This window comes from Vidua macroura, chromosome 6 (genome assembly GCF_024509145.1).
Source record: "Vidua macroura isolate BioBank_ID:100142 chromosome 6, ASM2450914v1, whole genome shotgun sequence".
Taxonomy (NCBI): Eukaryota; Metazoa; Chordata; class Aves; order Passeriformes; family Viduidae; genus Vidua; species Vidua macroura.
In genome coordinates, this window is record NC_071576.1 from 53790254 (window position 1) to 53815183 (window position 24930).

General features: G+C 39.8%; 1 protein-coding gene across 4 annotated transcripts in view; it reads right to left on the bottom strand.

Annotated features, from left to right (window-relative positions):
• The window catches only part of NAV2 (neuron navigator 2), a 374080-nt gene that overhangs the window by 110316 nt on the left and 238834 nt on the right, over positions 1–24930 (bottom strand). For 3 of the 4 annotated variants that reach the window (XM_053980574.1, XM_053980572.1, XM_053980573.1), the window contains exons 4-6: positions 22160–22232; positions 16926–17157; positions 11791–11948 (exon numbers count right to left, since the gene is read on the bottom strand). In XM_053980574.1, the coding sequence (XP_053836549.1) occupies positions 11791–11948; positions 16926–17157; positions 22160–22232 (463 nt within the window). Of the gene's footprint in view, positions 1–11790; positions 11949–15314; positions 15384–16925; positions 17158–22159; positions 22233–24930 lie in introns of all 4 variants that reach the window. The other variant, XM_053980571.1, reaches the window with a different exon arrangement.

Consider the following 24930-nt stretch of genomic DNA (forward strand, 5'->3'; position numbering starts at 1 on the left):
AAACTGTGTAACTTCAACAGCAGCTCCATGCATTCACAGAAATGTGTTCTATCTCTGAAAGCCCTCACCAAAGCCCGGGGATATGTCAGAAACTCAACTTCCACGTTTCTGTCAAGCTGCCTCCATTCACACAGAGCTCCAGCACATGGAACAACAGCTCTGCTGTTGGCTAGCTCACTTAGCCAAGACTCAGCATTTTTGCTGAGGTGAGGGAAAATAAAACTGGAGCACAGGCAGCCCCTTTTCTCATTGTCTCACCATAACCAACTAAGACATTTGAATTCCTTGTTGTTTTTGTTTAGTTACTGTAAAATTCAAAATGCTGTTGACACGAATGCTTAAGAAAGGTTGGAGAGACCTCTATTGACCACATATCAGTTAGATAATCATAAAAATAATGAAACCAAGTTTACTGTGCCATTCAAAACAAGTTGCACTCTCCATTTTATACTAGACAAATACCATTCTTGTTCATTCTTCTCCATTTCCTTCTGACTATTTGTACAATTTAATCTCCCAAGACTTCTCATAACAGACTTATTCAAAAGCATTAATGAATTCCAGGCAGGAAGCTGTTATGGAGTCTTTCACTAGATTTAAACTTTGCTGGAGTGGACAATATGTACAGTTAGCAGCCTTGCCCTGACACATCTCTCCTGCAGGCTGTATGAATTCAGCACTATGAAAATCAGTGGTCTGAGAATTGCAGCCAGGAAATATTGCCCATTTGTATCAAAACCAAATGACAGACAAATATTACAATTTATGGTGGGGTCTTCTTCCTAACAGTTTTTTGCTGCCAGTCACAGATTCTTCAGGAATATTTGGTTATGGATGAGGAACAGGCAAACAGCTCAACAGAGAAGCCATAAATGGAAGGGCTCAGGGAGGCTGAAAGTGCTCCTACCCAAGGAGAAGGGGCTTTTACAGATGTGGTAAAAACATGCCAGCACTTGGGGAAGTCTGGGATGTAGCACCACTACCCTTTGCTTTCCCATGATTTAATAGTGAACCTTTGTTTCCATGGCTGTTTTTCTAGCACACTGCACCCAGCAATAAATTTATGAGAAATTGTAAATATTTATTTTAAAAGGAAACATGTAGGCACTGCAAAGGCCATGAAATGCTGGACCAGCTCTTCAGCTGGTATAAATTAATGTGGTTCCACCACCTCCAATGCAGCTATGCAGATGTACACTGGGCAAGAAGCTGTTTCTCAAGGTTAAATTTTACTTCAAAGCTCAGTATGTTTATCATCATGAACTGTACTGGTAAGAACATGTCACTGGCTAATATTTTTTAGGGTATTTTTTTCCCCTAAAACTTTGTTTAAATATCTTTTTGCCTCATTTCTAAAGCTTATACCAACTATGTTCAAAGTCCTGTGGTCTTGTAAAGCTCCACTTCAGCCATGATTAAGTCTTCAGCCTGGCTTTCTCTAGGTAGAAGAGGACATATTTTAAAATGCCAGATTCAGTCAGCTGAACAGTTGTAAAATTAAGCACAAATATGATTCACTGCATACTCATATCTTGTCCTATAAACATGCCATGCTGCTTGCTATTTCCTGACTGTCTTTAAGCTGTTTGATGGTCACACACCCAACATAAATATGTCACTGAGGATTTACTAAGATGAGCCAATCTTTCAAAACCATGTTTGATTAGAAAAGTGAAAGGGTGCAAACAATACCCCAGGATACACATATATCTCAGCTGGCCAAAGATGAGTATTTTGTTTGACACTAATGACTATTATAAGGGTCACCTTCTGAAACAAGGCAGGAGCCTTATATCTGGGGAATTTCTCAGCATTAATACATTTGGTAAATTGGAGAAAAAAACTTGAGTCAGTAAGATTTCATTCACTGCAGTTGACTGAAGAGGTGTGTGCTGAGAAAGAAGAAACTCAATGCCTAAATTTAAAAGGTCAAACCATCAGCTGTGCAACTTCACTGCAGCAAAAGGAGTCCCAGCAGAATGCAGCTGCACACTTCATAATGTGGCACTAAGGGAATACAAATGTCACTCAGAAATGCTTTAGGAGTATCACATATGAATCAGAGGTTTGGAGAATCATAGGATAGAGGACAACTTAACTACTCCATGCTGTTCAGCAGCAAAATAAGGCATCAGGTGGAGTGCTGTGTCCAGCTCCAGCACCCCTCTAAAAGAGACTAACAGACTGGAAAGGGGCCAGTAGAGACCATCAAGACATAAAAGAGATTTATCACATTAAAGAGATTTATCACAAGGAACCTATAAGAAAAAGGATGGAGTAGTAAAGATTGCTTAATCTAGAAGAGAAAAGGCTGAAGGAGATATTTTTAGCCTTCAAATACATGAAGACTCTTATAAACAGGACAGAGATCAAGGAAGAGCAAAAGTATGCCTTATTTTTAGCCACACAGAATGGTTTTAAATGTATGTTTTTAATAGCAACTTTTAATACCAAATGGACACTGGAAGGAATAGAGTTCAAGAGATGGTCACGTCCCTGTCATGAGATGTTTCAGAACAGACTTGTGAACACCTGTCAGCTGGCTGAATCTGGCATTTTAAAATATGTCCTCTTCTACCTAGACAAAGCCTGGCTGAAGGCTTAATCACAGCTGAAGTAGAGCTTTACAAGACCACAGGACTTTGAACATAGCTGGTACAAGCTTTAGAAATTCATAAAACAATGTAGAAATTTTTTCTACATAGATACAGTTGATTTTCCTTCAGAGCTGGAGCACAGACTCCCCATGTTCTTTACAGATGCAATTCTACAAATATACAGTGTAAGCTGCAAAGCTGTGAAAATTTTAAGCAGAGTTAAAGCCAGGAGCCATATCTGTACTTCAAAGTTATGACTCAACAAAATAAAATACGAGGTTCCTCAGCATATCGTTCAGATTTCCTCACAGTCCTTCCTTTCTCCCTGTGTTTTTGTTTTTACTCTTGCATCATCAAATTCATGATCACTGTACTATATTCAAGGCAAAATAAATCACCCTGAGCATTTGGTAAAAACCTTCAATGTATATTGTATTTATAAAACTGGATAGGGTTACTCCAGCATCTGCTTTTGGTAGTGCACACAGCAGAACAACAGAAATCACCCATTACTCTCGTAATGGATTTAATGAGACAAATTCTGTAAATTTATTTTACATCTGTCAGACCTACAGGGAAAAAACCCTTGGTCAATAAAACCAGAGCATCTCTTGAATGTCAGCACAGAGGAGCACAGAGGCAGCATCCTAAACTCTAAGCAGAATATGATGTTTGCTTCATGTCTGACCTAAATGAAGCACTGGAATATTTTTACAGGGTGGGATGACTGAAATTTAAGTAATTATCATATTTTCACACTGTTGAGATAATCACACTTATTTCCCAGTAAAAATTTGAAAGTGTCGGCAAACTGGTTTCATATTTTATGGACTTATGGCCTCTTTAAAATATAAAATCTTTTCTACTTTTGCAATCCTTTTAATCTTACTGAATTTTGCACAGTCTTTACCAAGTCATCATTTCAAAAGCAAATTTAAGATTCATTCAACATTAGATTCATTTCTTAAGAAATTATTAAATTCATTTCCAAAGAAAGAGAGGCCTAAAAATAATGCTACCCCCAAGATGGATATAGAACAAGAGTAAAAGTAACTGTTTCAAAAAGTCAAAGATAAGGTAATTTTTTCTAAGCCTATAAGAACATAATTTCCAGTTATGAAGAAAGTTATAGCTACCCAAAATTTTAAACAAACAAACAAACAAATAAATAAAATTTAGCTTATTGTTATCTGTTGCACGAGCCAACTGTTTCATTCTGTAAAATCACTTCCCATCTTTCTGACATCCATATACTATTCATTCATAAGTACAGGGATCTTTCAGTCGCATGAACTCTACCTGTTTTTGCTAGTCTCAAGTGAATTGTTAAGATCTTTCTGTTGCTCCTGGTTTCCAAAACTTTCCTCACTCCACCTGTCCCCCAGCCTTCCCAGCAGCCTCGCAGAGCTGGGCCCAGCACCAATCCACTGGCACAGCTGAAAACAGGTTCAGTGATGAGCTGGCAGTTGGTACCAAAAAGGGTCAATGCCTTTTCAGTAGCAACTTTAGTGCAAGAGAGTCCTCTGCTGGAAATCCTCAGCCTACAGAGGACATAGGTTGAGACACCAGGCTTAAAATTTCACATTTATAGCCTGTCTGTGTGCCACTGGATCCTGCAGTGACTCACTCAGCAGGGAGCACTGGAAAAACTAACTTTGGGGATTTGTATGGACTCTTCCCTTCTACAGACACCAAGCACCTGAACACTTCAGGACTAGCCAGTCTTTGATTAGTAAAAGATGTAATTCAAAATATTACACTTATTGTAACAATGGTTATGTAATAATAGAATCATAGGACAGTGGCTGGGTTGGAAGGGACCTGAAAGATCATCAAATCCCACCTCCTGCCATGGGCAGGGACACTTTCCACTATCCCATTTTGCTCCAGGCCCCATTCAGCCTGTCAATGAACGATTCCAGGGATGGGGCAACCACAGGAAAAGCCATGCCAGTGCCTCACCACCCTTGCAGTAAAAAAAATGTTCCTAATATCTAATCTAAACCTACCCTCTTGTCAGTTCCAAGTTATTCCCGCACCTCCTGTCACAAGCTGCCCTTGTCAAACAGCCCATTGTAAAAAGAGTCTGTTCAACCATCCCAGTGACCTTTTGCCAGCACTAGGTCAGCTGGCTCCATGCCACAGGAATTGCATCCAACATCCCAGCTCCCTGCTGCAACTATCCTGATAACTATCCCTGCACCTGAAGCCATAAAAAGCCTTCTCTTTCCCATTCAGGCTGAATGCTTCTATAAATGGGTAGAAAAAAATTTAAATGCCCTAAGACAAATTTCTATCATGCTTTTGTAAGTTTCAGAGCTCTTTTTTCACCACTTCTACTGGGTTTTGTAGTTCTTATACTGTTACTGGGCACAAAGGCAAAAGCCAGGGTTTTGTCTCTCTTTATAATTACTAATTTATTTGGAGTGGAAAAACTGCATGAGATTAAATACAACGTTTCCAGCAAGGAAGTTTGTGCAATGCCACTTGATCATCCTTTACTTGGTACAGGATCTAATCATTCAGAACATCAAATATTTCATCTCATTTTACATAAAGCTATAAAAGAAGGCTTGTCCTCCATTTTAATGTACTTGAATGAAAGACTTTTCATTCACTTAAACCTTCCAGATCATCTATGTTGATAGTAAAGACAAAAGGGCTCAGTAATTTCTCAGCCAAAACTGGAACCTCTGTCTGAACACCAGCTCTAGGCAAATATTAAATTTTGACTCATTATGTCTGATTTAATCTCTTCCAATGGCTAAACACCCCTATTCTTAAAATTTCTATCCAATTTGTGGTCTTAATTGTGTTAATATCAAATTCCTGAGAAATGGATACCCACACACTATCTGTTGAGATAAGAAAGAATTGTTATTACTATAAATGTCACTGCAGGTATCTTGGAGGTAAAAAGGGAACCTTGTAACCTTTCTTTTAGACAAAGAACATAAATTAACCTTTTAAGCACCAAACAGCAGAAGAGATTTTCCAAAGCTCTATTTATGCAGAGCTCTTTCTGTTTTATGAGCATGCCTCTGTTTCAAAGCCCATTTAAATACTACTGAGTAGCTTAGCCTTCAAGACATTACCCACAAGAACTCTGAGTTTTGATCTCCTTATGCACATTTCTTGCCTTGCTCCACATGAAGATGAGAGTTTTTCCCCTCAGTTGCTAAAGTAGCCTTTTTAAATTGAATCTGAGGGTTTGACATAATCCAAATCTGCCATTTTAAATTACCTTAAGCAATGCTGAGTTCGAGACAAGCTCAGTATCACACAGAACCAAGTCATGGGAGGGTATTGTCATGCATTTTTATATCAATACAGGATTGAATATGAAACATTTTTATCATCAGGAGTAGAAATTCCAATGGCTCATTTCCAGATTTAGGATTTTCTACTCTTTCACAAGAGGGCATTTAGAGAAATATGGATTTCCTAGTACAGTTGACATGAAGATACTGATTTAACTCTGAAGAGCCTTCCTGCTAAAGCTCTGACAAGAACTGCCATGGCCCCTTGAACTGTGCCCTTGAACTTGGTGCCCTGCCCTCTTGAACCTGATAAATATAACTGCCTACATACAGAGCGCACACATTTTTAGCACACATGTGGCATGTGTAACCATACACCAGTTTGCTCACTAGAGTGGGGGTGACATTTCCTTGCTAACATTTTACTGATGGTAGTCAGTCCTATTTTGATAACACAAATTTAAAAATTTAAGAGGAAAGAAATTCCTTAACTGTCCTTCAAAATGCCTTAGTAACTCTTCCTATTTAAGAAGTTTACACTTAAGAAAAAATTTAAAACAAAATAATATTTATAGGTATCAAAATGTGGTAACAGTCTAGGTCACAAGAACCCTGTAGAGATATTCCTTCCAACCTTCACCTGAATGCAGGAGATGGGGATAGCCTGGGTAACCTGAGATGAGGTAATCCAGGGCCCTGTCAAGGCAAGTCCTAAATACTTCCAAGCAAGTGAAATCCAACCCTTTCCCTGGATGAACTGCTCCAATGTTTTATTCTTCTCAGAGTGAAGAATTTTATTTCTATTTCCAGACTTTGTGATTTCCCCTAAAGGAATGTGTGCTCCTTGAACTGTTGTCACACATCCTTGTGAACACAGTGACTACCCTTTACATATTAAAAGACAGTTATTAAATACACACAGTGTTCCACATTAAAAAGGTTTAAGGGAAAGGGAAGGAAAGGGGGAAGCGAGAGGGAGAGGGAGAGGGAGAGGGAGAGGGAGAGGGGGAGGGGGAGAGGAAAGGGAAGGGAAGGGAAGGGAAGGGAAGGGAAGGGAAGGGAAGGGAAGGGAAGGGAAGGGAAGGGAAGGGAAGGGAAGGGAAGGGAAGGGAAGGGAAGGGAAGGGAAGGGAAGGGAAGGGAAGGGAAGGGAAGGGAAGGGAAGGGAAGGGAAGGGAAGGGAAGGGAAGGGAAGGGAAGGGAAGGGAAGGGAAGGGAAGGGAAGGGAAGGGAAGGGAAGGGAAGGGAAGGGAAGGGGAAAGGGAAGGGGAAAGGGAAAGGGAAAGGGAAAGGGAAAGGGAAAGGGAAAGGGAAAGGGAAAGGGAAAGGGAAAGGGAAAGGGAAAGGGAAAGGGGAAAGGGAAAGGGAAAGGGAAAGGGAAAGGGAAAGGGAAAGGGAAAGGGAAAGGGAAAGGGAAAGGGAAAGGGAAAGGGAAAGGGAAAGGGAAAGGGAAAGGGAAAGGGAAAGGGAAAGGGAAAGGGAAAGGAAAAGGAAAAGGAAAAGGAAAAGGAAAAGGAAAAGGAAAAGGAAAAGGAAAAGGAAAAGGAAAAGGAAAAGGAAAAGGAAAAGGAAAAGGAAAAGGAAAAGGAACACACACTTTTCTTATCTCCTGCCCATATGGACACTGCTATTAAAACAGTTATTTATTTCACCTCACTGTCTGAATCTGTAGGCATGTATTCTTGGTTTTTTCCTTTTTCTGATACTATCTAAGAGAAACTTGACATCAACCTACCTTCTTCTGAGTAATAAACATTTCTTTTGATCTCAAGCAGAAATGGGCAGTCTGGTAATACCTTTTTTTCTACTGATATTTTATTTAACATTCAATCCACAGGAAAATGTAAATTTTCCCAGAGATATCTACTGCCCTCTGTAGGATTATTTTAAATAAAATATTAGGAACAAAGTAGAAAAAAAAAAAAAAAGTAAGCCTGTCACAGTACTGTATCACATCATCAACATGGTGGAGGTGGCTTATTAAATTGATGTCTCTTAGAACTTCGTAATTTCATTGATTTTAAAGACTTGATACAAGTAATAAGAAGAATATTCCCAACCAACACCATCAGACTTTTGAGACTGCAAAGTGCAAACTGAGTGCCTGAAGAACAGTGAAGACAATGGGTATATGAGGGTGTTCAGAGCAAGTCAAAAATCCCCACCATTTTGCAGAACTGCAGGCTGCTTTCAGAGCATGTCTCAAGAGGCTCTACACTGTGTGCAAGCAAAACACTGACATAAACTCATGAGAAAACCTACTGTATCAAGGTCTTTACTAAAGTTGTAAGTTTCACTATATTTAAGTTTCCTTCTTGATACTACTTAGGACACAGTTCTGGTCCTCACTGCCATGGAAAAAAGTAGATTCATGTATTTTAAATTGCATATGCAAATCAAATTTTGGCTGTGTTTTATCTGGTGACCCTGTCAGACAATTAGAAAGACGTGGTAATGTGGAGCCTCAAGATAACGATTAACTGCACACAGGCATAGAAACGCAATGTTCATTTGCTTCTCTACATTCCTTAGAAAAGCTTTTGATAACTTAGATGAGTTCAGTAGTGACATGGGAAGTATCTGATGCCTTTCATGCCATAGTAGACCTGTGGTGTTCAAGGGCATTAAAGGACAAGGAAGTAAACCAAAGCTATTCCTACATAAGCATGGGCTAAGCAATTCTGACAATTCTGAAGAGAATTGGCTCCAGTTGTATGAAGGGATTAGGATGACATAAAAAAACCTCAAAACCCACAAGCCTAAGTGCTCAATTCCCCACAAAACAAAAACACAATTAAGACTTCAGTGGCATTTTTCTTTAAAAAAAGCCTGCAACGCCAATTACACACTTAAAAATACTCTGTCTGGAATGTAACTGCAATTATAAATGGCTAATTATTGTGACAATAAATAAAAAAACATACTACAGCACATTTTCATTTTATGATGTGAGGAATGAGGGTCCTGAAATCCCTGTGAGTTCAGGTAAATTCCCTATAAAAGAGAAATTTTGCATATGAACTGAGGTTCTAACTCCAAAAAGCAAGTTAAAACTATCAGGCCCTAACCTCAAAGAAGGTGCCCATAGGACTGAACTAGATGTCTGAGTGATCCTTACTAGAGAACACTTTTCTCTAAATATTGAAAGTGGTGTCAGACAGCAAGTGGAGATTGAGAAAAAAAAATACTGAGGGCACAAGGTCAGCTGTGGGGAAGAGAAGATTTGCATCTCTTTACACATTCCTTTGCTAAGAGCATGTGTGCACCTCATATCAAATGTGCATCCATCCAAGAACCTCTTATTTTTCTGCAGTGGTGCAATAATTTTTGATACTACACAAATCCTTTCCTCAAGTTTTCTAGAAAATCAGTGGTCTCATCAGTAAGTGATTTACAGAATCTTTTGAAAAATCTAGGTAATTTATTTCCCAGTAGTTGGCTGTTCTTCCATGCTCCTTTTGCTGTCCTTTTCCTTTCTGATGCATTCTGTTTCAATTAATGCACTTTCATCACCACAAGCACAGACCATTGACTAACAAGACAATTTGCATTTGGAGGGAAAGGCCACAGATTAATAAAAGCTAAAAATTACAAACTACTTTTTGTAAGAAATGACTCAAACACTCGAACACTGAAGGCCACCTTCTATCACAAAGTGACCAATCATGCCAAAAGAGGCTGATTTTCATTTCTCCATTTCATGCCTCAAAAGCGCAACATCTCCCTACAGGGTAGAGAGGTGAAAACTTACCAAGCCTGGTACACAGCACAGTCATGTAAGTCTCATTTTCTTAGGCAAAACACAGGATATGGGTCAGAAAACCTGAATTGTCTTAGCACTTTGACAATAAACTTTGCCTGGCAATGTTACAATTAACTTCAAAATAAGCCAAAAATTTGTCAGACCAGTTGCTTTTGTTTCTCATGGATGCAGACCAACTTTGTGTCATGATTATACCTTTAAGAAAAGTTCAACTTTTCATAAGCCTTTTTTTTTTAAGACCATAATTTATGACTGGAAATTTTAACCAGAGCAAAAGTCTGAGTAGTTAATGCAACTTATGTAGATTGTCAGCCTAAGAGCCAGCCTTGTTTCCTTTAGTCATTTGTAATATTTGTAGGAAGCAGTTCATCTCATGTGCTTCTTCAGCAACCAGTTTATCTTTCTCAGGAGATTAATTACAGTGAGGAATGAGGGTTCCCAGAACTGACTGTCTAAAAGCAGTTGATATTTCAGTTAGTTTACAAATTATTGTTATTTCTCTGTATGCATAAGGACTTCTTTCTTTCTTTTTCTTTTTTGAAGACTAAAACCAGTAGTTTACTTTCCTTATTTAGTAATCTTAGTTAACTGAGAAAACAGCTAAAATAGATGGAAGTCCTCTCCTCCATGCAGCATAACATCACAAATCCCATATACAGTAGGGATCATCTAGCCAACCAACCCATGCTGTAGGACTAAACAAACGCCACTCCACCTCTCCCCAGTCCAGCGCTTATGGGACATGAGCAGAAGACTATTCACAAGAAGGACAAAGAAAGAGACGGGGAGATATTACACAGGAAAACAAGGTTTCTACTGCTTAGACTAAAACCTGTTAGCTTGTTCTTTGAACTGAAAGCCAGACCTAATTCAGATTTAGAGACAACTATTACATGCTGATGTTACAGTTAAATCATTACTGTACCTTCTAAAAGAGTACACATGGATTTGCCAAGATAGAATAATGCTAAATTATTAGCTTGTTATGCTAATATATTAATCTGTAATATAATTATATTAGACAGAGGTGAATTTTATTTTTATGTTATACAAAATATGATCAGGGTGTTTCAGAATGTCCCTGGAGAATGCTGAGGGTCCTCTGCTGCCACCATAACTTTTTTGGGGTAATATTCCAAAACCTACTGACACGCAGTCCTAGGACAACAATTTCCAGAGAAGGAAGAGCAGAGTTTCCTGGAAAGAACCAAGCATAAGAACTACAGAGAAACTGACCCAGACCAGTGCTTTTCCCTGGAGGAAAATGCTCATTACTGTTATCAGAACCTCTGCACGGCCAGCGAGGAGACTTGAGCCTGAAGGCTGCCACTGTCAAATCAGTGCAAGGAGCCTGTGCTGAGGCCCAGTGCTGGCCCCTCCTAGTCAGCAGAATGACTTTGGGAATGTGGGATTTGCTGCCAGCCCATGCTGGCAATCTGACCATGCCAGGCTGGAGAGATGCGCTCAGTTCTCACCAGCCACAGCCCCTCAGCCCCACTCTGAGCTACAAACTGAGGCTAATGAGTGCTGTCAGGTCACTAAATTAGTGAATGGACACAAAGTCAATAAATGCCATTCAAAAAAGCTCTGCTTCACAGACAGCATGGCTCTGAGTGCTCCTGATGCGCTGTCACAGGCATCATTTCACTGCAACGTTTATAAAACATAACATGTTCCTGCCTTCACACACAACACAAGAGGATTCTTGAAAATAGATTGGAATTGTGTAACTTTGTCTCTTACAGGATAGTCCATAATAGCGATGGAAATGAAAGCAAATTGTACTATTTATCATACAGAAACTTTGCAGAAATCTTTAGTGGTCATTTTTCATTCTTGTCAAACTACTCATCAAAATGTCTTGTTTTATGATTAATTCATTCCCCCTTATCTGTGCTTGAAGCAAAATGAAAAAAACATAGTTCACTAGTGCCAGGACTTTTTAAAGTTATTTTCTGGATGTACCTTCAGGCCAGCAAGTCACAACTTCGGATATATTAAAGGAGGACTATACTTTTTTCAAGAAGAGACAGCTGGCTTTTGGATTATAGATGTCATGTTTACAACACACAGCTTCGAGACAGTCTTACAACTTCTGGAGATTAACAGAAAATCCAATCTCCTCCAAATGAAGCCAGTATTAAGAAAAATCCAAATTATTAATTGCTTACCTTTGTCATTGCTGCTTGTTGGGGTTGGAGGGAGAAGCCCAGGCTTAGATTTGTCGTAGTTGTTAAAGCTCTGGCTGCGTCGGTTGTTGGCACTGATGGAACCACGAGCTTTGGCCTCGCTGCCTGCAGCGGACACCCTCATGGTGGGACCTGGAAGTCTGGTGGAAGAATTTACAGCATGTTTAAACACAGGTAAAAAGCACTCTGGGCAAGAAACTATGGGACACCATGCATAAGCTGAAAATATAAGGATCAACAGCACAAGTATAGGCTCATAAGGGTCTTTCTCCTTCCGTAAGAACAAATCAAAGGATCATCTTAGATGAAAAGTGTATGTCAAACAAGCTGCAGTCTATAGGAAAATGCGCAGGACCCCGGAACCAGGGAAGAAATGATGATGTTTGCTTCTAGATTAGAAGGCTGAAGGATAGCTTTATTAAAACTATACTATATTACATTAATATACTATTTTAAGAGATACTATACTATTTTACATATTTACTTCTTACTTACCTATCTAACTAACAAACTTGTGACTCTCTGCTGAAAGTCCGAGACACAGCTGGATCTGATTGGTCATTGAACTCAAACAACTTTTACTGGAATCTAATTAAGCAATTACTTTAGGTAAACAATCTCTATGCTACATTCTACATGGGGAAAACAAAAGAGCAGAGATAAAGATTGTTTTCTCTTCTTCTCTCTGTGTTTCTCTAAGAAATCCTGAGAGACAGAATTATGTCTCTCTGTCCAGAGAATGTGAATGTCACAGCACTCTGAATTGTTTCACACGAGAAAAAAAGCCCTGAGACAAAATTAACAGTCACCTGCCATAAGTCTGGTGAATCAGAAATAGTTGCAGGTAAATTCAGGGGAGCAATACCACTGGCAAAAGTTTAGGACTAAGTGAGGCATTTCTGTTCTTAAACCAAATTGCTGGACACTTCATCACATGCTGGCCACATAAAAGCTATCCTTATTTCAGAAATAATAATTAGATGGAACTTGGCAGCCTTTTCCCTTCTAGAGAAACACATCACATCTCTGCCCTGACAGCTACCAAGCTCAGCAGCCAAGCCCAGCAAGACCTTAACCTGATTTGATTATTTGAGCCTATGCAAAGCTTCAGTACCCTCTCCTAGAGTAACCACATTATCAGTGAGCTGGTATTAGCCTCTGGTTTAAACTGGGCATCTGCCTCTTCCAGCATTTTCTTACCATAGCCTGTACTTACCAGATTTAGCTGATTAACTAGGAAAAAAAAATGTAGTTATTATGGAGTAAGTAAACAAACTTTTATGCTTTTCAGGCAAAAAGGAAGGTGGAAGACTTCTCTAAAAAGCCAGACAGAATCAGGAAAGCCAGTGGCATCACATCTCAGAACACTTCAAAGCCAACATTCACACACAGAATCTTTTTAAAGCTTCTTCATGTAAAATACAAAAATCTATTCAAATAACTTGTGTCAATAATAAAGTAAAAGTAAGAACTCCCAGTTGACAGAGAGTGGGGATGCAACTGACCAAATCACCATTGTGCCTCTGAGAGAAGAAAGCCAGGAAGGAACCTGGCAGGGCTTCCTAAATAAACTGATTTAGCCAGGACCAGTGAAGAAGTAGAAAATATGGAAAGAAACATGGAGAAAAAGCCAAAATGTCAGCAGCTGCATGCACATGCTTTCAAAGCTCAAAAGAGTCTAAGACAGGAGGGCATCATTCAAATACAAACCCAAAAATTAATTTACAAGCTCAAAACACCACAGCACAGCACATCATGGTTCTGAGGTTGACTTTTAGACCAGTCTCTCAAGTTATCCAGCTTTTTCCAGCACTGGGGGGTGCTAAAAAGTTGTCCATACTCATCATTACAGCAAAGGGTCCATGACAAAACCCCTGAGGGGCTTCATCCACTGCAGAGGAGACCACAGGGGAAGAAGCTGAGGACAACCAGGAACAAATAGAACTTTTTGAGAAAGTCACCAAGACAGGGAAGTTCATGAAAAGTTTATTTTGTTTGACAGGAAATGAGCTAGGTTTTCTACAAGGTACCTCAGCCCAAAGCTGCCATCCAGTTTTGAAATACTGAGTATGGGGCACCCACCCCAGGATGGCTACAAGGGCCCCAGTATGGAAGGGGAGTTTTCCAGCAGCAGGGAAAGAACAATCTTCCCATAGTGATGGATAAGAAAAAGCTCCCCACACATATCCACACAGGTTTTGCAAAGCTGTCACATTTTAAAATAAACAAAGCTCCTCAAATTGTGTGACCACTTAAGAAGTAACAAGATTTTTTTCCATCTGAGTCAGTATTGTCACTGCCAATAAAAACACACTGAGAATAAAAAACCTACGTGCCAAAAGCACTCTAGAAGACTCTAGCCTTTCTCTTAAGACTTTTTTTTTTGCCCCCACTGTAGTTTAACTAACTGGTTTTAAGCCCCTGCTTTTGATATTATGTCAAGACACTCCACATCGGTGTCTGTGAAATCTAATGAAAAAAATCAGGTTCAGGGAGACATTTCTGAGTTCTTGCTATTTAGAGAGAAGGTACTGAGCTTAGAGAACACACTCTTTTACTACTCTTCAGCACCTCAGTTAAGCAAATATGAGCTGTCAAGCCATAATTAAGATAAAGGAAGAAAATGAAAAGGAAATGTGGAACTTTTAACAGGGATTATTCTGCAGAGATTCACTGTTAGCATACAAGAAGTAAGATGTGGGAAATAAATCGAAATTATACAGCAGAAAAAATAATCTATACAAACTGAATAAAGATCATAAGCTATAGCTCACAAGCTTGGCAAAAAATGTACGGTATAATTTACAAATGTAAAACTATATTCTAGTCTAATATTTAAATATAATAGTAAACTAACAAGATTATTACCCAGATTAATAACCACAGCAACCCTTAGGATCACTGAGATGAGATGGACAGATGAAATGGCATGCAAATCATGCTGGGATCCAGGGAGAAATGGGACTGAAGTGCCTCTGATTCACTTCCAGAGAGGTTTCAGGTGCTGGGTGTAAAAGCACTGGGGACAGCAGGGGCTCTGATCAGCAAGAGCCACACAGTGCTGTTGGTGAGTGCTGTCACCTCACAGCATGCAGGTGACACTCTCCTCATCAGCTGAGCCACTGGCCTGATGCAGCTCAGATGTGGGATGGAACTGGGTGATCTTTAAGGTCATTTCCAACCCAAAACATTCTATGATTCTACGATTTCAATAATGCAGGTCAAAATATAATTAATACAGTGGGGCAAGAACTCCCAGAACCATGTTTTGTTCTCAAAGCAAAAGCTCCTAAGAACAAAAAATCAAATTATTTCCTATAGGGCCAAAATGCATTCCACAGCTCATTAAAAAAAAGGAGAAAAAATTAAATCCATCTAAAACTTTCCCATTTCAGCCATTTGCAAAGACCTAGTTACAAACTGTTTTTGACAGGAACTCTAAACATGCACTCAGAAATATTGCAAAAGGATTATTCATGCTTTGCAGAAGATGAAGAAATGCTAACCTAGAAGACCTTTTCTGACCAAGAGTGAATTGGATGATTTTGCTTTGAGATGAGTCCCTGGGAGATGCACTGTGACAGGAAAGAAAAAGCGGAAGAGAACATTGAACAGAGAAAATTTTGTTTTTTTTTTTTTTAAGCCACTGAACTTAGTAACTGGTTTTAGGGAAAAAGGGGGTTTTAAAATGAATTTCACAAGAATATAAAGCTTCTTGTCCAAGTATGACTTCAGGTCAAAACCACTACAGTCTGAAATTAATTTTTACAGAGTAATGAACAAATCTGCATGCAACCCCCAACTCTATTCCTTTTTTCCTTCTCACTCCTCTATTATATTTATTTTCTGTAGAGTCTGAGCAATTTGACTTTACTTTAGTACACATTAAGAAAACATTGAAGATCTTCAGGATATACATATTTTTCAATTACTTGAAACCCAGCCCAATCTACACAATGGACTGAAAACAGCATCTCTGCATGTTTGACAGAAAACTTGCAGAAATCTCTTCAAGTACATCTTTATTTTACGGTGATTATTTCCTGTTTATACATGCTGTAGAAACACTATGTTTTTCAACTATACAAAACTATTGTTTACACCCAAATGAGCATAATTTGTGAAGAAAGACATAAAAGCCAAACCCAAATAACCTCTGAGCAGTCCCACCTGGAAGGCTTCAGTTAAACTGTTTATATCCCTCATAAGGCAGCATTTAAGCCAGCGTTCACCACAAGGTGTGTTAACACAAGCAAACCTCAATATGAGATTTGTAAGAACAAGAAGCCTTCATACTTTAGTAATTGTGCAAATACGATTTCTGCTTTTAATTCTCCTTCTTATCCCCTAAACCCTCCCTGTTTTAGCAGTGCAACAGTCAGACCAGTAGAAAGCTGCACATGCATTTACTGTGGTACAGCCTCAGAAGACTGCTTTTATTCCAACCTGGGCAGAGCACTCCTAGTATTAAAGACATTCAAGGAACAAAACCCCTTTCTATTCATCTGTACTCTGATCTAGGAGTGCCAACAAACACCAATGATGAAAATTATTTTTCATGTAAAGCCAGCAGCATATTATTTTTGACCAAAAAGTCTAGATTTGATTTTGACTGCCACCAGGCATTATGAGCTCTATTTCTTTTACCACTGTCAGAATAACCCTTCCCCACAGTGGAAGGTAACCCTTCCATTTCTTAGTGAGGATTAGAACTCTTGTAATCTGAGAACTGAAGTTGGCTTTCATATGCCTAAAATGTATGTTTTCTAAAGGAAACAATGTGCATGCTTTGTGAGTAGAAGGAAGCAAAAGGAATAGTGAGAAAAACATCCTTTTACAATTCTGTGGTTACTTGGTCCAGCAGGGATGTTACACCCATTGGGCTGCAGATTTCCAGCACTGAGAACATATTTAAACACATGTGTTTTGATTTCCAAAGGCTTGAAGTCAATTGCTACCCAGCATTCCATTCCCAACATACTTTATTCTAGAGCAGAACTAAAGAAAGGAGTTTCTTTGGCTTTTTAAGACCTGCAATGAGAAGGAAAAAAAAAAAAAAAAAAAAAAAAAAAAGAGACAAATACTAAAAAAAAACAATTTTAAGGAGATTTCCCCACCTGGACTGCATTTCTGGTTGTGCTTTGAACTGATGCTGCACAGCTTGTGGGGGCTGCTGGCATGGAGTGTGGAGCGGAGTTGGCACCTGCTGCTGAGGGACCCCCACCTGGCACTGGGATGGAGGCCCTGCTTGCTGGGATGGATGGTGCTGGGGCTGCTGCTGCTGCTGCTTGTACCGAGACAGGCTGAAGAACAGGCCCAGGATGGCCTTTAGATTCCCATTCCTGATTTCTGTAAGGCAAAGTGGAGAAGTCACTCGTCAGCCATCAGTGGGTGCTTTCTCTCCGACAGTGCAGCGGGTCAGCCATTGCATCCCCAGAACATTGTCTGAACTGAGCTCCTTTGGGATATCCTTTAGGATAAGTTTCTTTCTGCACATCTAATTGGCATTACAGTTGATTGCCAGTGAGCACCAACGAGAAATAAATAACTAATCTCTCCCCTGCAGCAACTGAGCAATATCTCACATTTCCTCTGCAGTCTGTGTTAATGCCAGTGTGCTTAAAATGCAAGTCCCTTTAAATCTTTCCTTTAAATTAACATAGCTAAAAACACAAAAACCAGAACCCCCACAACAACAATTGTATTAAGGACAGCACACTGTAAATGATTTCTCAGTCCTAAACTTGCACAAAGAGGAAACTACTCTATTCTGACACGTATTTTTGGAATATCAGAATAATCGTTTCCACTAAGAAAATTTGATGCAAGTTTTGCACTAGAAAATATGGTTATTGAGTGACATAGCTGTATTCAAACATAATTACCATCTTTGATACTATCACAAGCTGATAAGGGATGGGCACCCAATGTACCTAAAGATAGTTTGACAGTCAATGTATAAACTTTTCAATTCCTGAATGTCATCCTCTTCTATGCCATATCAAATGCAAAAGTGTAAAAGCAAACAGAAATACAAAGATGAAGAGGTGTATCAGACCATGCACTTAACCAGTGTATGATAATTAATACACCAGAGGGAAAATTCTTCCTTGCAGACAACCTTAATGTGCTGTGACTTAATTATTCAGCATGTTTAATTTCCTAAATTAAAAAAGTGAATTTAAGAAGCTACATCGAACAGCTGAACTTCTGCCTGTGTTGTACAGATCACTTGAACTAAAAGCTGACTGTTGCCCTGTGAGAAAGTAAGAAGAAAAGGACATGTGGCAAGACACTGGGCAAGCACAAAGGCAAGAACCAGAATTTTCATTTGTTTCCAGTTCCGGCTGAAAGGTTGCTCTGCGTTTGTGATGGGCCCCACTCCATCCTTTACTCCCTCTCCCAGCCACATTTCTGTGCACACTGCTTATCTTTGCTGTATAAACAAGCTTCTGCTCCTAATCCTAAGCACTTTACCCAGCAGATCTGAGGCTCAAGGTTTAAAACTGTTCTTTTCCGTTCTGTACCAGCTCCCAGCTTTGAGCTCCTTGTCTACCTGCACCTCAGTCTACTTTCCCTTCCCAGCCACTAATATAATTTACTTTCTTTCTGAAATTTGTCTCAACCCATGCCTACATCTTCAGAGAATATTAGCCCTTCTCTAAGTGGCCCTGGTCATCACCCAGACCCAGTGGGATGATGACCCAGGATATTCCTTTCCAGATATCCAGACCCAGGATATTCCTTTCCTCTCATACTTCTGGATTCAGTTTCCTAGCCATTTTTTTCTTCCCTGCAGCCTGGCTCCTCCATCAGCGCTCTCTCCCACCACTGACCCTTCAATCCTTGTTTAAAGGATTATAATTCCCAGAACCCTCCAGCAGCCATTTTCAGTCTTCCTTTGTTTTCTTGGCCAATTGTAGTATCTTCCTAAACAATGGGGTCCCAATTAATCCTGCCTGTTTCCCCTTTTCCCAGCCCACTCCTGCTCCCATGCAGTGCCATGCACAAACCCAGCCTTCTCTCACTGCACCAGGCAGGTTCCTTCTCTAATCCGCAGGTTCTCTTCAATAATCTGTGTTTAGCTTGGGAGGACAGGGATAGAAGTAGAACAGACACAAAATACAGCAGAACACAGCAAAAAGGATTTCCTTATCTCCAGCAAAGAAGTCAAATTACTCATGGGATCTGTAAGGAAAGTAGCATCTAATCACACGTCAAAGCATATCTAAACAGATCCAGAGACACTGGGAAGCTTAACTGCACAAATACAGGTCAGAGATAAAAGAAATTACCATGGGCCTGCTTGTTTAAATTTAGCAAAGCTATATGCAACTGGAAACTGATTTCTATGTGAAGTGAGAGGCAATTATAACAATAACCCACCTACGATGTGTTGCTGCCTGTTTTCTGCTGCATTTATCAGAAGGGCAACCTGCTTTTGACCAAATAATCAGAAGAAGAACACTTTCAATGAGTTAAAGCAGTCTCTTCCCCTCTGGATTTGGAAAAAAAAAACCATTTTGAATTGGACTTTCTGCAGTACCTCTGTTTCTTTTATCTTAAAAACTGAGGTAATTCTGGCAGTTCTACCTTGCACTTCATACAGAAGGAGTATTTCAAAGATGACTTCAGCCTCACTGCACTCTGCACATCAGCAGAGTCTCAAATGCTTCCTGCTTCAAGTCCTCTCCAGCCCATGGTCAGCTCCAGTATCATACTGACTTAGATAAGGATGTCACCCAGCCACTCTAAATGTGGAACCAAAAATTACTGTCCTGGATACTGGAAACAAACACTCCAGACACTTGAAACTGGAATTTGGTTTTCATAGGAAACCCCACAAATCCACTCTTTGGAGATTTCCATTCTGGGATATTCCTGCTGCTGCTTGTTTCCCCTACATCATTGTTCCAAGATGTGTTCAGCTGATCATTATCCTGTTATCCAAAAGATGTGCAGCTGCTTATCTGTGATATCAATTTGAATTTCTACTGCACATTTATGTCCTCCAATATCTTCAATATCTTGAGAGCAAGGAGATATTGTGTGAAGGAGAGCAAGCTCCTCTGGGCAGCTGCAATTCCAGGAGTCTAAAACAAATCTAAGGGCAGGGGTATAGAAAGACAGTTCAAAGAATGAACAATAAAAATTTGTAGCAAAAAGTGAAAAGAGATCTCCGGCTCTCCATAGCTTTCTTCAGTAACTAGAAATGGAGATTTTAGATTTTTAAGAATCTTTGATAAGGGGATGCCTTTTTGCCTCCACGTTTCTGGGGAAGGGGAGCCTCTAGCACAGCACGGTCATCATCAGTGATTGCAGATCCTCAGCATCTCCACTGCATAAATCCATCAGAATAGACTCTGTGTCAGTGGCACACACATATCAAAGCAGGATTTTTCAACTCTGGAAGGATATACATGTGCAGTCCCAAATTATTTCAACATTTAGGAGTCATGAAAATTCCAGTTTTGAATCATTAACTTCCCTCCACACTGAAGCTACACTGTTGAAAAATACGTGCTCTTAACAAACCCAGGAGACTTCAGTGATTATTCCCATTTGGAAGCAATCACAACCTTTTCCTTCCTCCTCGATGAGGATCTGCCAGTGAAGTAAATAAAGTTATTTGCAGTTGACCTAGCAGGTCTTGGCAATTTGCACAGAAACACTGGCTTGTTTGGTAACAACATTCCTCACTTTAAATGGTTCTTTGTTCCTCAACACAGTGCTGGAGCAACTAGAAAGAGAAATTCACTTTACTGTTGCATTCAAGTCTTTTAACTTATTTTATAAAAATATATTCATTCCCTCCCCCTCTCTAGTTGTCACTTTCTTCCTTCAGTATTAGTGGTGGAGCCAGTAAATGCTCTCATTTATATGCTGGCAGCAAACATTGCTGGTCTCTTCTTAGCTTCCACGTGATTTAATACACCAATTCCTAGATAGTGTAAAAGAAAGGCAGAAATCCCAAACCAGTGAAGCCATGGGGTAACATGTCCTGCTGGGCCTGACTTGTGACTTGGCCAGAGAGCTCTGAGCATTCATCATGCTGTCCCTTCCCCAGCGTGAGCAACACCACGTGAGCTGCCAGCTCTGTACACCCAGGCAGTTTTCTCATCACTGATCTGCTGTTTCACTTAGATTTTCCCTTCTAGCATGACAGTTAAATCATGTGAAATGTATTTTTACAATATTTCCATGCTAAGGTCAAAATTGGTCTTTACAACCGACTCAGCTGCGTTTTCTTTTTAATCATTTCCTTGCAAACAAATTTCTGCCGTTTGAAGTTTTAGCTCATGCTTTCTTTTCTTGACATGAGAATCCTTCTGATTATAACTGAGCAACTGAGGCATGTAATGCTGGCAGCACTCAGGTAAAGCTTCTTTTTGGAGGAAAATATTTGTTATTGCTGTTCTAATCCAGCATAAGAATACACCTAACATTCAGCCTCCTCTTCTGTTAGCTGTGGTGTACTCAGAACACTAAATATCTGCTATTTTGCTGCAGCCTCCTCCTCTAAACTAAGTTTGAGAAGAGCCTCAGTTATCAAATGTAACTTTGAAGTTCATGTGATGACACACATTCAATTATTTGTTCTGCAAAACACTGATGGAGATGTCATATACATTCAGCTACTGAACCCAACTGCTTTTCCAGCATATTTAAATGAAAATACAAGAGAATGCTGGTGCTGAGGATGACAGAAATCTGTTTGATCTCTTAATAAGATAATAGCTAAACAGCTTCTGAGCCAACAGGTACCACACATCCTGGCATAAAGGAACAGAGTTAACTTAGTTTGCTTTCAGAAAATTCTGATGCTCTTCAAAAGCAGAGTGATTAATTAGAGGTCAAAATGTTTTGTTTTGTCTCAAAACATTTGGATTTGATTGTTTTGTGCACTTGGAAAAAGGAAAAATCTATAAAATGAGAAGCAAGCAGGATGGTTGTTCAGGTAAGAGAATAATTGAAGAATAAGGAAATAATTTTTTCTCTGAAAGGGCAAACAACTGACAGCTGTTCACTTATATCTGTAAAATATACACTGATCAATGTGCAAATTATAGAACTGAGATAAGAAATTTCTGGTTTTAAACAGAAAGTAGTAAAGAAGTGACTGAATTCTAATTTGGTCTCATTGATTACTGTTACAAGTCAGCTGTGTAGAAATTAGATACATATTTTATCTACCTTTCACACTGAGATGGGGTAAAAAAGAAATAAAGATTGCCATAAGTTTGAATTGACCTTATTAATCTTCCATTATACTCCATGTTCTAGTTGCAATCACAGGTAGTAATTCAGGTTCCTCATTCAACATGAAATCTTAAACAACCAGTGGACTCACCTTCTGCTGACAGCCCCTGGATGTTAATCCCCTTAGCAGCCAAGAAACTCAGGCACGCGTCTATGTTTTCAATCTGTTCAAGAACAAACAAAACAAACAGAAAAAAAGGACACACAAAAAGAAAATGCATTGTAATAATTATTTACTTCCATCTACTGCCACTCTTGAGTGCACTCAGTCTTTGCATCCCATCAAAAAATCCCTTTGCTCATGATGTGGAAACCATAGCATGAAACCCTATCAGTTATTGAGGTCCTAAATGGATTATTCCATTGATTATAAACTGACTGTTCCACGGGTCAGGGCTTTCTGTTATTTGCATTTGCATGAAGCAGGTTAGCTCAAGCCCCAGTCACAACAGGCGATCGCTGCATTTCTTACTAGAGGGTCAAGGATGCTGTGCCAGGATTCGTAACCTACAACAATTGTAACAAACATGAAACCAAAAATAAACATGGAGGCCATTTGTTTGGAAAGGCAGATTGCCACTTGCTCGGAAGCTGACAGCTGGCAGAAGTTTCCAGCCACACCAGGATTTGAATACAAAAGCTGTAACTGGAAACCCCAGCTGGAATGTGGAACTCGTTCCCTGGCGGCATTCCCCACGAGTCAGAAACACCAGGCCACTCTGGGCACTCGTTGAGGGGCATGTCCTTCCTCTCACAGAGGTGGGACAATGGGAACAACTTTCATGGGATAAAATCAGCTTTCACCAGGTTGGGACTTGTGCACAACAGGTCTGGCTGTCAGTTGCTTTACACAATTCTTTTGCTATACACAGAATGGACTCAAACCCTAGCTAAGAAAGTGAACTCCAGAGAGGCTGGACAGGTCAGGAATGTTTTTCACTCTATCTCAACATTACAGTAAGAATCTTGCAGTAGCCTCACACCTGATTTCCCACCAAGCTCCCACTGAAGCTCTGCTGTTATAACCAGAAGATGCAGGGAGATGCCAGTCCCCGCCCCAGACTAAAGCACTTCCATGCAAAAGCCTAAGCTTGGACACCTCGAGGGGCTGCAAAGAACATTTTAGGAAACACCATGTTTTGTGTGTGGTTACACAACAAACTCTTAGATGATACTGTTGAGCAATTCTTGTATTTAACCATGGTAATCAGCAAGTGATAAATTAGAGCCTTTGTGTTTGAACATCTCTCAAACATAATTTATTAATTCCTGAAACATTGCAACCAAACACTGCATCCACCATATGGATAAGGAAGGAGACAGACACCAAGCCCCACACTTGCTCTCATATAACTACCTTTATTCTGTGAAGTATGGAGACATCAAAAGGAAACATGAAAAATCCAGCTGCCCTGGCAGCTCCTGTCTGCCCTCAGAAAAATACACAACTGAGGGCTAAGGCAGCATTTCAGAACTTGAGCTCCCAGCACCTGACCTGAGCTCCTTGACCATCTCAAAGTAATAAAAAAAGTACCAGGGAAGCTGCCAGGAAACCTTCCACATGGATTTCTCTCAGGGTACACTAATTTATTGTCAATAACTATAACAATAAAAACATTTTCTTCTGTCGGGGTGGAGGTTTAGTTATTGGCATTGCTGAACTGTGATTTCAACAATTAGAAACACGTTTATCAACCTCATTATACTTTGAGATATAATATAAAGTACACAAAGTATATAGTACACTTTGAGTGTACTCCAAAACCCAGAGAGGTACCAAAGAATACATTTCCTGTACTGCTCAGACCTTAAGGCTTGGAGCAGGGTGCAGTTCAAAGGTTCATTTATCCACAGTTCAATATGATCCAACAATTAATTGATCCATTTCCTTCTTCAGTACTCAACAACCCTTTCAAGTTTCCAACACAGATCTTTTATTGAGGCGACTGGGGACTCGGAACCAAAGTTCACCTTTTCAAAAATAAACACTACATAAAAGGATCAGTCCCTTCCTACTACCTGCACTTAACAAGCTGCATCATTCTAAGAACACTTCCAGACTTCCACAGCTGTGGGTAGATGCTTCCTCTCCAAATAAGCAGGTTAGTGACTAAAGATAAGCAACATCTCACCTTCACTCCAGATCTGCAGTAGCTCTCTCAGTCCTGCTCTGCTTGCTTCTCTTCCCAGGCCCCTCATCTTTGCATAAACTCTCTTTTAGGACAGAGTGAGCAGAAGATTAAGATTTACATCTGGGAGTGAGTTCCTCACCCATGTCCTCATTCTTGGTGCTATAGAGCAATCTTTGCTGATGTCCTAATCTCATCCTCTTCAGATTCAGGAAGCCCCCTTTAAAATAATTCCATTTCTCCTATGGGATAACCCCCCAGTTTTTCTGAGCATTGTAGCCATTGAATTTAGGTAATTCATTCCCATCCTCAGACTGATGGATGACTCTCCGTCACAGGTCTGTATCTGAACCATAGGTTGAGTAACCTGGAACCTCACTGCCATACAAAAGGTCAGATGGGCTGCCTTGCCACACCAGTGGTAATGCCTGGCTAAAAACTGTGAGAAACAGGGGCTCTTGGTGCTCTACTGGGATGGAAAACACCCTAATTTCATCAGGCATGACAAAACAAAGTGGGAGTAACAGGGATGTGCAAAAGTACACCCCTTTACATTCAGAAAACAACTAGGATAAGATCCTGTGGGGATGTACAGCACAGCACGTATGAGAAATTCACTAAAAGAATAAAACTGAAAGATATAAAGGTGTCAATGACTGTCTAAGATTTACACAGTATCTGTGATACTAACAACATTACATGGCAGCAAGGCAGGAATGAGAGTATTTGGTGG